General features: G+C 38.9%; 1 protein-coding gene across 6 annotated transcripts in view; it reads left to right on the top strand.

Moving 5' to 3' along the window:
- RBMS2 (RNA binding motif single stranded interacting protein 2) overlaps positions 1-13,067 on the top strand; it is a 72,788-nt gene that overhangs the window by 58,651 nt on the left and 1,070 nt on the right. For 4 of the 6 annotated variants that reach the window (XM_072135009.1, XM_072135008.1, XM_072135006.1 and 1 more), the window contains exons 3-13: positions 2,446-2,504; positions 5,054-5,145; positions 6,644-6,801; positions 6,919-6,998; positions 7,252-7,361; positions 7,442-7,488; positions 8,462-8,555; positions 8,643-8,693; positions 9,303-9,413; positions 10,902-10,979; positions 11,212-11,287. In XM_072135009.1, coding sequence (XP_071991110.1) covers positions 2,446-2,504; positions 5,054-5,145; positions 6,644-6,801; positions 6,919-6,998; positions 7,252-7,361; positions 7,442-7,488; positions 8,462-8,555; positions 8,643-8,693; positions 9,303-9,413; positions 10,902-10,979; positions 11,212-11,287 — 956 coding nt within the window. Of the gene's footprint in view, positions 1-2,445; positions 2,505-5,053; positions 5,146-6,643; positions 6,802-6,918; positions 6,999-7,251; positions 7,362-7,441; positions 7,489-8,461; positions 8,556-8,642; positions 8,694-9,302; positions 9,414-10,901; positions 10,980-11,203; positions 11,288-13,067 lie in introns of all 6 variants that reach the window. The other 2 variants (XM_072135010.1, XM_072135007.1) reach the window with 1 other exon arrangement.

Raw genomic sequence — 13,067 nt, 5'->3', positions numbered from 1 at the left:
TACATGTCTGCTTGGTAATCCCAGTATTACAAAAAACGTTCATATTTCACAATATTTTGTGAAATAGTTTGATATTAAAAGTGTAGACCCTACAGCCATTCAGACTTGTATTATTGTATAAGGCACACAGTTAATATATGGGATACAGAAACGTTTAAAGGATTTAATGGATATATGTAATAAGTCTGCAGAAAAAGCCCAAGTAGATAGATGGCAATTAACTCCCACCTACCATTTATCTATAGCCTTGTCAAAGTTGTCCCAATAATTTATAAGTTCTGTAGAGGTAATAATAATAATAATTACTTATATATCACACACATACTGTACTTGACTATACAATAAAGCTAAAAAGAACAAATCAGTTTGGTAAAGATTAAGCATGACACGTAATCTATCTAAAGAAAAAATTGTATAATGATGATCCAAAGCCCAAAATCCCAAGGGTACCACTTGTGGGCATGTCATTTATTCACGATAACCAACAGGCATAATTGTAGGAGATTCATAATTGTAGGAGAGCAGGCCTTACCACACATATATGACTATACAGCAGGCTACATTCACATATCATTTTTAGCAAACAGGAGGCTCATATTGTGATGTATTGCACACGTTATTGCAAAACAAAAAAAAATGTTTTTTTTAGCTCTATGTCTCTTATTATTTTGTTGGATATGTTGCATAACTTTATGTCCAATTTTTTGTTTTTTTATTGAAGGAAATTTAGGCAAAAAACATGCAAGGCAGACTTATGTTTACGTTGTACAAACATATCCATCACCCATAGAGTGCCATATTAAATATGTATTCGTTCAGCAGATTACTTTTTTGGACCACAATAAAGGGTTACCAACAGGTAGTACAAGGAAAGAGGGACATACCACTCCTTATTTCCTCCATTTACAAACAAAATACTTACCATTCTGGTTGCTGGTCTCTCCGATAGCAGCTCTCCACGGTGCTGCAGTAAGGCGCCCCGTGCCGACGATGTAGTGACATTATTTTGCTGCCGCTGGAAGCGGTGCTTTCACCAGTGCCAGAACAGGGACTGCCATAATGCTGGACACGCCAAAATAAAGACTTGGCCCGCGGGCCGCACAATGCCTGGCCCTGGTCTAATGGATTCCTTTTTTGGTTGAAACCATGTCTGCCTGCGATATGCAGAAAACAAAATGTGAATCTAGTAGTGATGTGACACCAGTGATTAGCTGATCACTTAAGGCAGTGATGGCAAACCTTTTAGTGACCGGGTGCCCAAACTACAACCATGAACCACTTATTTATTGCAAAGTGTCAACACAGAAATTAAATTTGTGATTTAAACTCCCTGCTGTCACAGCTTTCATTCATATCAGCACCCTGAGGACAACAATAAAACAGAAAATAGTAGAAATTTGGATGATCATTGTAGCTTCGCTCCAGGGTCCCATAAACAGAAAGAATTGTCAGGGCAGGAGCTACAATGATGATCCAGATCTGTCCGTCCCTTCCCACCTCTCCAGTAGTCCCAGATAGCACTGTCACTTTAAAATAGCTATGTGCATAGCAAGTCCTGGGCTGTCTGGGACTGCAGGATTCTTCTGTGGTTATGGCCTGGGTGCCCACAGAAAGGGCTCCGAGTGCCACCTCTGGCACCAGTGCCATAGGTTCGCCACCACTGACTTAGGGTAAGAGATGCCAGCTCAGCAGTAATCAGGTAATGGTAGGAAAAAATGGATTATCCTCCAGTGGTCATCAACTGTAAATTATGGACAAAAAAATTGTTATAATTAGTGATATATTATTATGAACTGCAAAGAAATAGCCAAAATTTTTAAGATGTTTGTAAACTTTATCTTTTTGGGTACATTTCTCTTACTAAATAATGTCTGGCTTTATTTCTTCTCAGCAAGAGTTCCCCCAATGTTCAGTATGGGATCACCAACTTAAAATCCTAGAGAGTTCAGACGAGCCATACATAGCTCACAGTGGCCATTCCATTCCTTACAGGGGACCTCTATCTATCATGTTTTCATGTGGAGTTTAATATAAATAAATTACTAACAGTTTACATGTCATGGACTTGTCAAATCAGAATGACCTGAAAGGTTAAACAGGGCCACACTGATACAATCTATTTGTCATTGGTTGTACAGAGATCATGAATCCTGCTGACTTGTGCATGTTCCACATATGCAGGTTAATGGGTAGTTAGATGTAATAATGTTAATGTATAGCCTAGGATGATGATGGGTGTGGTAGTCTGATCTAGTTATGGTATCCTCATATTCTTTGAAGGGTAAGGAGGCAATGGTCACCATGTCATTGACTAGAACTGCATGTCTATGTGCCTGATCATTGTGCAGGTTATATACTCCTAGTATTATACACAGAATTTACAATGTATATTACATTCACGGACTGTTATTTACATCTAAATAAATGTAAATTTGTGTCTTTTAGATATGGAAAAATTGTCTCCACAAAAGCTATATTGGATAAAACAACCAACAAATGTAAAGGTGAGAATCATGGGTTTTGTTTTATCTCAACATATGGCACATGTCTAGGGCATGGAGGTTGTTTCTAAGTTTACGTTGATAAAGGACAGAGCATACCCTAACATCACTGCTAGTACTGTTGCTATTATTCATTATGTTTTTGATGGCAAAAAATCCAGATCTTTACTTATTTGTACCTACCGTATATAATGATGATAATATTCATCATAATCATATTCCTCACTGAAATGGGAATTTGTCACCAGATTTTACCCCACTCAAATGTCCTTTCTAACCTGTTTACCTATAAAAATCAATTCCAAAGTCAAATGAGAGACTAGAGGGAGGGTGTTACTTAGATGTTTCTGTAGTACCTAGAGCCATGTTTTTGGTGTCATTTTATAGATAAGCATCTCATCTTTCAGATTACATCAGGCACTATGAGCTACAGAACTAGAGAGAAATGGGAAGTTTAAAAGGCAGGTACTCGATCTTAATTAGCAACTCTGATATGTTGACCCACCAAAGGCAGTTCTCCTGCCTGTGAAGGAAATTTGTTAAAACCATGCTTACATGTCAGCTCTTTAATTAACTACAGAGTTGCCTTTCAAAAATCCACTCGGAAAATCAGCATTTCTGTTCTATGCTTATTGTATATATTCTATGAATATTAGGACTATTAGTATATACAATAATGTGATGGATATAATTTAAATACAATCATCGGTAGAAAACAAAAAAATTAAACAGTTCATTTAAATAGAAATTTCCATGTAAAAAAAGCTGCAAAAAAACAAAGCCTTAAATTGCTATATCAAAACAAAAACTGAAAAATAATGAATATTGGAATTCGGAGAAACCAAATGAAAAAGTTGGTTTTAGCCTCAAGACCAAAATCAGCCTATCAGAGGTCATTTATTGACTTTTAGAGTAGCCACCGCTATCTTCTGGTGAAGAGATGGTAACATATTATACGTTACGCACATAACATTTCATGTTTATTACAGTCTTTAGATCTGTGTTTCTAGCAGTGTTTGACTGTATTCAATAATGGCTAAATGCTCCGGAGCTGAGAGAAATGATGTCCAGAATGGATAATGAAAGGATTCACATTGTGAAGGTCAGGAACCTGTTATCTGGAGATTTGCCTCAGTAATTCCAAGACAGTCTCTTGTTATCAGGTCATGGGGCAGGCACATGTAATAGCAGATTCCTTACATTCCAAGAATTTCTAGTGTAAGAGGAGTAGTCAAGAGCTGCGCAGATCTGCAGAGAGGATCACATACATGTAGTATTTTGTTTAGAATCAAAAGTGCCTTTTCCTACAAAGTAGTAGAAACAGCAATTTTGTATCTACAGTCATCATATGACGCAGACAGAATTGTCACCAATTTTAAGATAACAGACGCGGGGGGGATAATCCCCTGTGCTGTGGATAGAAGGTGTCCCTGCACAACAGCTTAACGACTGCCCTCCATTTTTTTACAGCGGGTGGTCATCAGGGGCGTAACTTTAGGGGGTGCAGAGGTTGAGATTGTACCTGGGCCCAAGAGGTTTAGGGGGCCCTTATGGTGTCACTTTCCCATATGAGAAGACTATTACTATAAACCATACATTATAGTCGGGGCCCGGCACAGACTTTTCATTGGGGCCCATCAGCTTCTAGTTAGGCAACTGGTGGTCATGGTCCCTAAAGGCCACCCATAGTATATGCAGGGGACTTGAGGTACATAATGCTCAAACAGAGCACTGTGCAGAGAGCAGAGACAGAGCTAGTCCACTGCCTCATTGTGTTTTGGCGGTCAGGTTATAAAACACATGACCACTGGGACCCTAGTTCAGAATGGCTGCCAAAACAGTGAGAAATATCACTCTTAAGGTAGAACTTTTTACCTGTTGCAGAGCAAGCCCTCTTACAGTGGTAAAGATAAATGAAAAGTAAAAGAAAAAATAGACCCCCCCTAGGGTCTATTTTGACCTTTGAGAGACATAAGGTAGAAATAAAATTTAAAGAAAAAAATTATAAAAGAAAAAAAAATTAGTTGAAAAAACTATTTCACAAATGGTTCCGACCCTCCAGTCATTAATGTCACTCTATACAACACCCAGTTATGCTAAAACAGACATGTGTATATGTGTGTGTATATCAAACATTTTTTACACCAAATTCTAAACACTATTATTATGTCTGCTTTAGGGGTAACGCTGTATTACAGTTGGAGAAAAATAGCTTAATAGAAAAAAATATACCGTGTATATTTTCATCTTTTAAGCCAAAAAAATGTTATACTAGAAAAGTTCACACCCACATAAATTAAAAAATTAAGAATTCTGTATTTCTCTGCAAAAAATTAATGTCACTCATGGAAAATTGGGTTTGGTCCTTAAGGCGCTTATTACACTGGACCTTAGCAATGGCATTTATCACAGCACCAGTCATCATTCCCTAAGGATTCTGTTATTATTACACTAGGATTCCCATTACTGCCTGGTAATGAGGACAGAAGTGAAAATGCAGTTTTCAGTGTAATAGAAATGCTTGTATTTATAGCCATCCTTTTTATCTCTAGGATATGGGTTTGTGGATTTTGATAGTCCTGGCGCTGCCCAAAAAGCTGTTACCGCTCTGAAGGCCACTGGGGTGCAAGCTCAAATGGCAAAGGTGAGTTTACGAGACATGTAGGACTTGTCAAATGTATCTGCTTATCCTTATAAGAAAATAAGTTCTATTATTCTGCTGATCTTGGGCACCTGTATGCGACTCTGGATGCAAAATCACCTTAAATTTACATCACTCTTTACCGCAATCTGGCATGTATTCAAGAGGTAAGGAAAATCTACCATCAAAATCCATCATGATAAACCAGGGACACTTACTCACAGTGACTGTGGTAATCTTCTTGTGTTTCTTATTCATGTCCTCCTTACTTCTAAAATCAACGTATAAAATTATGCTAATGAGCCAGACGGGCTCTGACCAGAGCCCCTCAGTGCTGCAGATTTACAGGCTGTCACACGGTTCATAAGCATTTCCCCTCTTCCATTGTGTGAGAGTACAGAAGGCTGAGGGAGCAAGGGTCAATTGATGAGGAGGGGGACAGTGTAACAGCATGTGAAGTTATGGCACTGAGGGCTCTGGTAACCCTCCCCCAGCCATTCAGTTTCATTAGCATAATTTTAAAAGTGGATTTTAAAAGGAAGGAGGTCATGGATAGCGAATATAAGAAGATTACAACAGTCACCCATAGAACAGCCTGGTTCTATGGGTAAGTGCCCCTGGTTTATCATGCTTGATTTTTATGGTAGCTTTTCTTGAAGGTTATTACCTTTAATAAGGAAACATCCTATAGTCTTTCTCAACGACAATCTTTCATTTTTTATTATTCTCCTGAAAGATGAAAGATTCTTTATTCTATTTAGACATTTATACACATACGCCCAGTACCTATCATTTTATTTATCATGGCTGCAGTCTGTTGAATTTCAGCATTAAATTCACATTTATAATAGCTTTTTTGAGCATTAAGGGTGAGGAGTCGCTTTACTGAGCACAATCTGACATAGAGCATCATTGCCCAAAAAATATACTGAATAAGAAAATGAGTGACGTGAGAATTGTCATAACCCTGGATGTTCGTTCCCACAGAGACTGTCTGTGGCAGACAACACTTTCTGATTTAATAACTCTCCTACTGTAAATATAGATTTTTTTTTTGACTAATGCACTTGAAATACACTATCCATCATATCAGAGGGAAGACATATACTGCTGTGAAGGGAAGAGCTCCCGGGTGTTTATCTTATATGGATAGATAATAGAGAAATAACAGATAGATGTAAAGGGGCCATATCAAGAGGGTAGACGGGTATACTGATCAATAGCAAAATGGTAGATAGATGATAGATATGGAATGGATAGATGATAAATATGGAATAGATAGATGATAAATATGGAATGGATAAATGATAGATATGTGTGTGAATCCACTTTCTTCTTTGTGGGTTGAAAAACATGCCACATGAGTGATAATTAGACTACACAGTTTTCTTATAGTGAATGCTTCTTCCATTGTCAAGCCCTATATATATTAACTATATATATTAGTTAACCCTTATTACCTTTACTTACCGTAATGTCTCTTGCTGTTTTGGATTTACAGCAACAGGAACAAGATCCAACTAACCTGTACATCTCCAACTTACCAGTCAGCATGGATGAGCAGGAGCTGGAATCACTGCTAAAACCTTTTGGGCAGGTCATATCCACTCGCATCCTGAGGGATGCCAATGGGACCAGCCGAGGGGTGGGATTTGCAAGGTAAGAGCACAGGCTGGGACCAGTTTAGTGTATATTTCAGTGAAATCATCGTATATGAGTCTTCTGGAAATCTGAAGTTCATTCTGATTAATGAGACCACTGGAAATTGTCTTTTAGGATGGAGTCTACAGAGAAATGTGAAGCTGTGATTTCTCACTTCAATGGCAAATACATAAAAGCGCCACCTGGTGTCCCAGGTAGGTATTTTCATTCATATTTAAACTGTGCCTTGCTACCCTTTTGAGAAGTAGAAAACAGCAACAGCAGTTGACATGTAGATTAGGTTTACATTTAAAAGACAAAAGAAGTTTTATGAAGGAAATTGTATTCTTGCTGTCAAAGGGAAGTAAGCCAGCCATTATTATAATGGATGTGTCACAGTTATAAACAGAAGCCATATCATGCCATATTTTTCTGCCTGATTTTACATTTTTTTTAATTCCCTTTTAGCACCCCAGGAGCCCCTACTTTGCAAATTTGCTGATGGAGGTCAAAAAAAGAGGCAAACCCAGGGGAAGTATATTCAGAATGGACGTGGCTGGCCACGAGAGGGAGAGACGGTAATTCCTCTATCTTATTCAATTTTTTAGAAATGCAACCAATTGTTGCCTCTTTCTTACATAATTCTTTTTTCTATAAGGGTGGAATGACTTTGACTTATGATCCTACAACTGCTCTGCAGAATGGGTAAGATTCCTCAAAATGTCTTCTTGACTTTATTAATATGAAAATACTGAGCAGATTTATGAGAGTGCAAGGGAAAATTATTATCCATTTCAACCAATAACAATGTAGATTTCATTCTTCATGAAATGTCTGGGCCAAAAGGATTTAGTTATTTGATTACAATCCTAATTCAGCTTTAGATTGACTATATATAGATAAAATTGTGACAATGTGCTCCGTCAGGTGAACCAACATGCTTTTCTATTGTTTAGTTGTATGGTAGATCCAAAGCCTAATGTGTTATGTTATGCTGTGTAAGGAAACAGCCTTGGTGGACTGAAAGGACAGACAAGGACTTAGACCCCTAATACTAAAACCCCCTTTCCATCTCTGCCCACCCAGTTGCTCAGTCTACCCTAATCGGTAGGTATTACATTTCTGCGCCAAAGTGCAAACTCAGAAACAAAGACTGGTCAATGTAACCACCAAAGAGTAGTCAACAAAATACAGGTCAGAACCAAGAGGACAAATGCAGTACAGAATCGGAATACAGGCAAAGAAGTCCAAAAAATAAATGCCAGGTAGCTCCAAATAAAACTTGAAGCAAGCAAGAAGGAAATATCCATTCTTTCATGAGATAGTTCAGATCTCTGACATTCAGGCATGGCTGAAATTAAAGTAAAGGAACATTCTGTCCATCTAGCTGATTAATTGTTTGTAACCCAGAACAAAATCCACAGGGGACTAATGGGTGTGGTGGAAATCAATTAAGATAGTTAGGAAAGAATAAACCAGTGTTCAGGCTAACAAGAACAGAATGAAGCAGTCACACTTAACGCATGAGCCATATATTACAGGAAGAGGATGGGACTGAAGCCCCAATGGGCACAGATGTGTACTGTAGTTTTGATAAAAATTCTTCTTGGTTGCAATGGTTTTGTAGCCATATTACTACAAATTTTTTAATGTTATTTCAATATTTTGTGTATTTCAGGTTTTACACCACCCCATACAGTATTGCCCCAAATCGGGTGATCGCTCAGGCAGCCCTCTCCCCATACCTGCCATCACCTGTTTCTTCTTATCAGGTACGGGTTAAGATAAATGGTTGCCCTAATTTTATGTACCTCGAAATAATAATTAGACTAATAGATTTTGTGGTGGTTTATTTTTAGGTTCACAATCCTTCCTGGATGCATCATCAGTCTTACCTCATGCAGCCTGCAGTAAGTAACAGCCACCTGTAATTTACTTTGCTCTTTTATGACTGGAGATTATACTATGAATCCTATTCTAAAGCTTTTGAAAGATAATGTATTTCCTTGTGGAGATCCTAAATGTCTTAGAAGCAATGCTTTCTGGAAAATTTGCTGTTACTCAAAAGGCAGAAAACTTGTCCTACCGTATTTTTCTGACTATAAGGTGAACCGTGTTTACAGACAACAGCTGCATTGAACTGTGCACAGGTCTGCCACCTGCTGGTCATTCATCCTTATAATATGGTGCGCTTTATAATCCAGTGCACCTTATAGTCAGAAAAATACTGTAATTGACTGCCCTATAAATCTAATTCTGACCCATTACAGAGTCTTAAAACCCGACACCCATCTGTGGATGGAATTATTTTTGTGTTCTTGCTCCTCATCAGTACTGTGTAGGTACCTGGTAGGCTAGATGAGATGCCCATGGCATACACATAAGAACTTGATAATTTTCTACTCTAACTTCCTTTAGATGAGGATTAAGTAAATCTAAATGATCATAGTTCATTGATTTCAGATTAGATACAGGATGACAAGACTTGACATGCCTTGCATTTTCATTTGGTCTTCTAGGGAACTGTCCTCACTCCCACTATGGACCATGCTATTTCCATCCAGCCTGCATCCATGATGGGACCCCTGACTCAGCAGCTGGGACATTTGTCACTGGGGAGCACGGGAGCGGTAAGAAATGACTATTAAAAGAAATGTGTCCCTAGAAACGTTATTGTGTAAAATTAAGTAAATGGGGGAAATTTATCAAGACTGGCATGTCATGCTTCAGTCTTGATTTCCTGTGTTATTGAATGAGATGCCCCAAATGTATTAAGAAGAAGAATATCTTGTTCTCTGCATGCCAGAAGTTAAGACATGTTCCAGCTAGGAGCTATAAATAAAGCTAGCTTGTGGTATAAATTATAGTAAATTTGTCAGGCCATGGGTGGCCACACCTCTTCTGCTAGGCCCTGTCTCCCTTTTATACCTGCTTTTTGCACAAGTGGCAAGCAAGGCACATAAGGTAAAAAGTTAAAACATTTTGTGCAAAAATCTCACTATGGTAAAAAAAAAGATCAGTCACTTTTCAGTTTGACCACTTAAAGAGGACCTTTCAGGTCGATTTTGGGACCATAAACCAACTACAGGTCCTTATGGGCCTGTGGTTTGAGGTCCCAAATCGACCTGTATAAGGGCTCTATGTTTAAAAAATGTTACAAAAACAAAAATGCATACTTGCCTAGATGTGAGTCCTTTTAATGGCTAACGGAAATATAAGATGCTACAAGCAAGCTTTCGGGACATCTTAGGAACTCACATCTGAAGATCTCCTGCAAGCTCCTCCTCTCGCGATAATGGAATGGGGCAATGCACCAATTGTGGGTCGACCCTCATGGCATCATTCCATCTCCCTCCTTTTCAAAGTTTAAGCGCATTTTATTTGCCATTTTGAGGTAAATTTACCTCAGGTTTTGGTCCTCCCTGTATTTTAGAAATTGTGGGGGGGGGGGGGGTATTTAGTTATAGGTTTACCTGTGGGATGGCCTATAACATCTGCTCAGTAACAGCTGCGGCTGTTTTTAGCCAACCTTGACCAGTGACCGATCACAGGTTCCTTTGGTTAGGAATAGCTGAGTTGTGGGGAAATTTAAGTATGTAATGGGGTCTGGAGTGGGGTATTCTTGCTTTTTTTTTTTGCTACCAGCTGAAAGGATTTTAAGCTGTCACATAATTTTATTAGTCGCCCCTTTAAATGGGTGTATTAAAGAGTCCATTCTCATTGTTAATGTATTTAATTTGTTCTGAATCTTTTAGTTATGATTTTTTAATTATTTAACTTATTAAGGAATCTTGCTGACTGGTTTTAATTATATGTTACCCCTTAATAAACTGGCTAAAAATAAAAGGCTTATCCTTCCTGCTCTGTAATTATCACTACTGAGCAGCCATTTTATTTTCACCTCCTCCCATTCCCTTCACAATGACCTGTGCATAGGCTGAAAACCATTAAAAAAAAAAAAAAAACTGCCAGAAACGCAAGAACTGTTTTATTTTTATTGCAGCCACTAAATAGATTGGTCTGTTTAGGACACTTGAGTTGAATAAGGACAAAATCCTTAATGTGTTTTATCTAAAAGCTTCCAACTATTTCCTCATTCTTATTATTTTTCATTTTAGTATATCCCAGCTGCAGCCGCTATGCAGGGGGCTTATCTGCCCCAGTACCCGTCCGTGCCTTCTACTGTCTCCATAGAGGTGAGCAATTAGTGATTTAAGGGTCATAAAGATGTTGAGCTTGACATTTATCATCACTTATATATTTGTAATGTTTCCTTTACAAATGATGATTCTAGTTTTTTTATGTCATCCTGTTAGTTTTATGCATTACTTTTGCAGTAATTTGCTTGCAGCCTTGGTATATAGATAAAGTAGGGCATTTTACATCCGACAGACTCCTCCTAATAATTTGTTTCGCTCAGGAGAGCAGCGGGCAGCCTCAACAAGTTGCCGTGGAAACCACCACCGAACACGCAGCTTATTCGTACCAGTGAGAGAAAGTGCAGGTAAGAATAAGGATGTCTACTTGGGAAGATTCCAGTAGAATATCCAGGGAGGATACATTATTGCTCTACTTTTTGCTGACGTTTGTATTTGACCAAAATGTGAACCTGAAACTTGTAAAATGAAATGGGGAGCTTTATCAGAAGTGTCTGAGAGCAGAATCGTTCAAGTTGCCCATACCAACCAGTCAGAGCTCAGCTTTCAATTTATAAACAGCTGTGGGAAAATGAAAGCTGCGCTCTGATAGGTTGCCATGGGCAATTAGTACAGTTCTGCTCTCAGACACTTCTGATAAATCTCCCCCATAGTGTGCTAAAACGTAAAGTAGTTGTCCCTAATATATCATGTCACAAAATATGATGTGAGGATTGTTATTTGATAGCATAAATATACTTAATTTTCCCCTCAGATTCTGCGGTTTATAGTAACTGTTACATTGGAATGCTTGGTAACAATCATAGGAGGCTACCTCCTCCCTCGACTTCCATATCAATATTGCATGGTGCCTATTGGTTGTCATTGTGAATACTCGCAGGCCTACAATTCTTGTAAAAAGGATATTCCCGTCTCAGCTTTGGTCATTTCCCATATGTATGAACTGGAGCTCTATTTTCAAGATTGCTGTTAAATCCTCTGGAAATGGGCATCATTGCATAAATCTACCATTAATAATTAAATAAACCACAGACACTTACTCATAGGTCCAGGCACAGTGACTGTGATGATCTTCCTATATTTGTTATCCATGGTCTCCTTCCTTCTAAAATCAACTTTTAAAATAAATGTTACATAGTGGGGGAAAAGTCTAACAGACTATGAGGCTACAGCATGGAGGGGCTCTGGTACCCCCTCCCCCCAAGCACTTCTGGCTCATTGGCATAATTTTATTTTGTTTAATTTTGATGTAGATTTCCTTTAACTCTGTCTCAGGGTGACATCTCATTTATAACGTCTATTATATGAGGTTTAGTTCGTATCTACTTTTGGGTTGGGGGAAGCCTCAGTAATCATACTCTTTTAAAGGGATTGTACAGTTAGAAAATTGTAAGGCATAACAGACGGCCTACCCTAAAAGACCCAATAATTACAATGAAGTTCCTTTTCGGATTCATTATATTAAATTCCATTTTAAACAACGTATATACCCGAGTATAAGCCGGCTTATATGCGAGTCTATATGAAAACAACTCTGTGCCCGCCTTTCTAACGCTCTTCTGTCTTATGAAGCTCCGACTCCATCCCTGGGTCCCTGCTGCATTGCACACACCATGATGTCTACCACTTGCTGACATCCTAATGTGTGTGCCGCCATCGGCTGACGTCATGGTGTGTGCAATGGCAGCGTTCGGGGAGACTGAGTGGGGCCAGAAGAGGACCTGCGGGGGCCTCAGAAAGGTGAGTACAGAGTTTTTTATTTTTTGGAATGGGGGGCTGCTGGCTATATAATAAGGGGCTGGCACTGGCTATATACTAGGGAGGGTTACTGCCTATATACATGGGTATATACAGGCACTGGTTATATACTAGGGGGCAGGGGGGCTGCATGTGATATACTAGGGGGCAGGGGTTAGCTATATACAAGGGGACATTGACTGCTAGCTATATACTAGGTGTCAGGGACTGGCTATATACTTGGGGGGCTGATGGCTATATACTGGGGGCATGTGCTGGCTGTCTATGTACTGGGGGGGCTGCAGGCTATATACTAGGTGTAGGCTGTGAACAAAGCATTTTCCACTCTCGGCTTATACTTGAGTCAATAGGTTTTCCCAGATTCTGTGT

The sequence above is a fragment of the Engystomops pustulosus genome, chromosome 2 (genome assembly GCF_040894005.1).
Source record: "Engystomops pustulosus chromosome 2, aEngPut4.maternal, whole genome shotgun sequence".
Taxonomy (NCBI): domain Eukaryota; kingdom Metazoa; phylum Chordata; class Amphibia; order Anura; family Leptodactylidae; genus Engystomops; species Engystomops pustulosus.
Note: the sequence above shows the minus strand (reverse complement) of the source record. Positions and strands in the feature narration are given on the sequence as shown.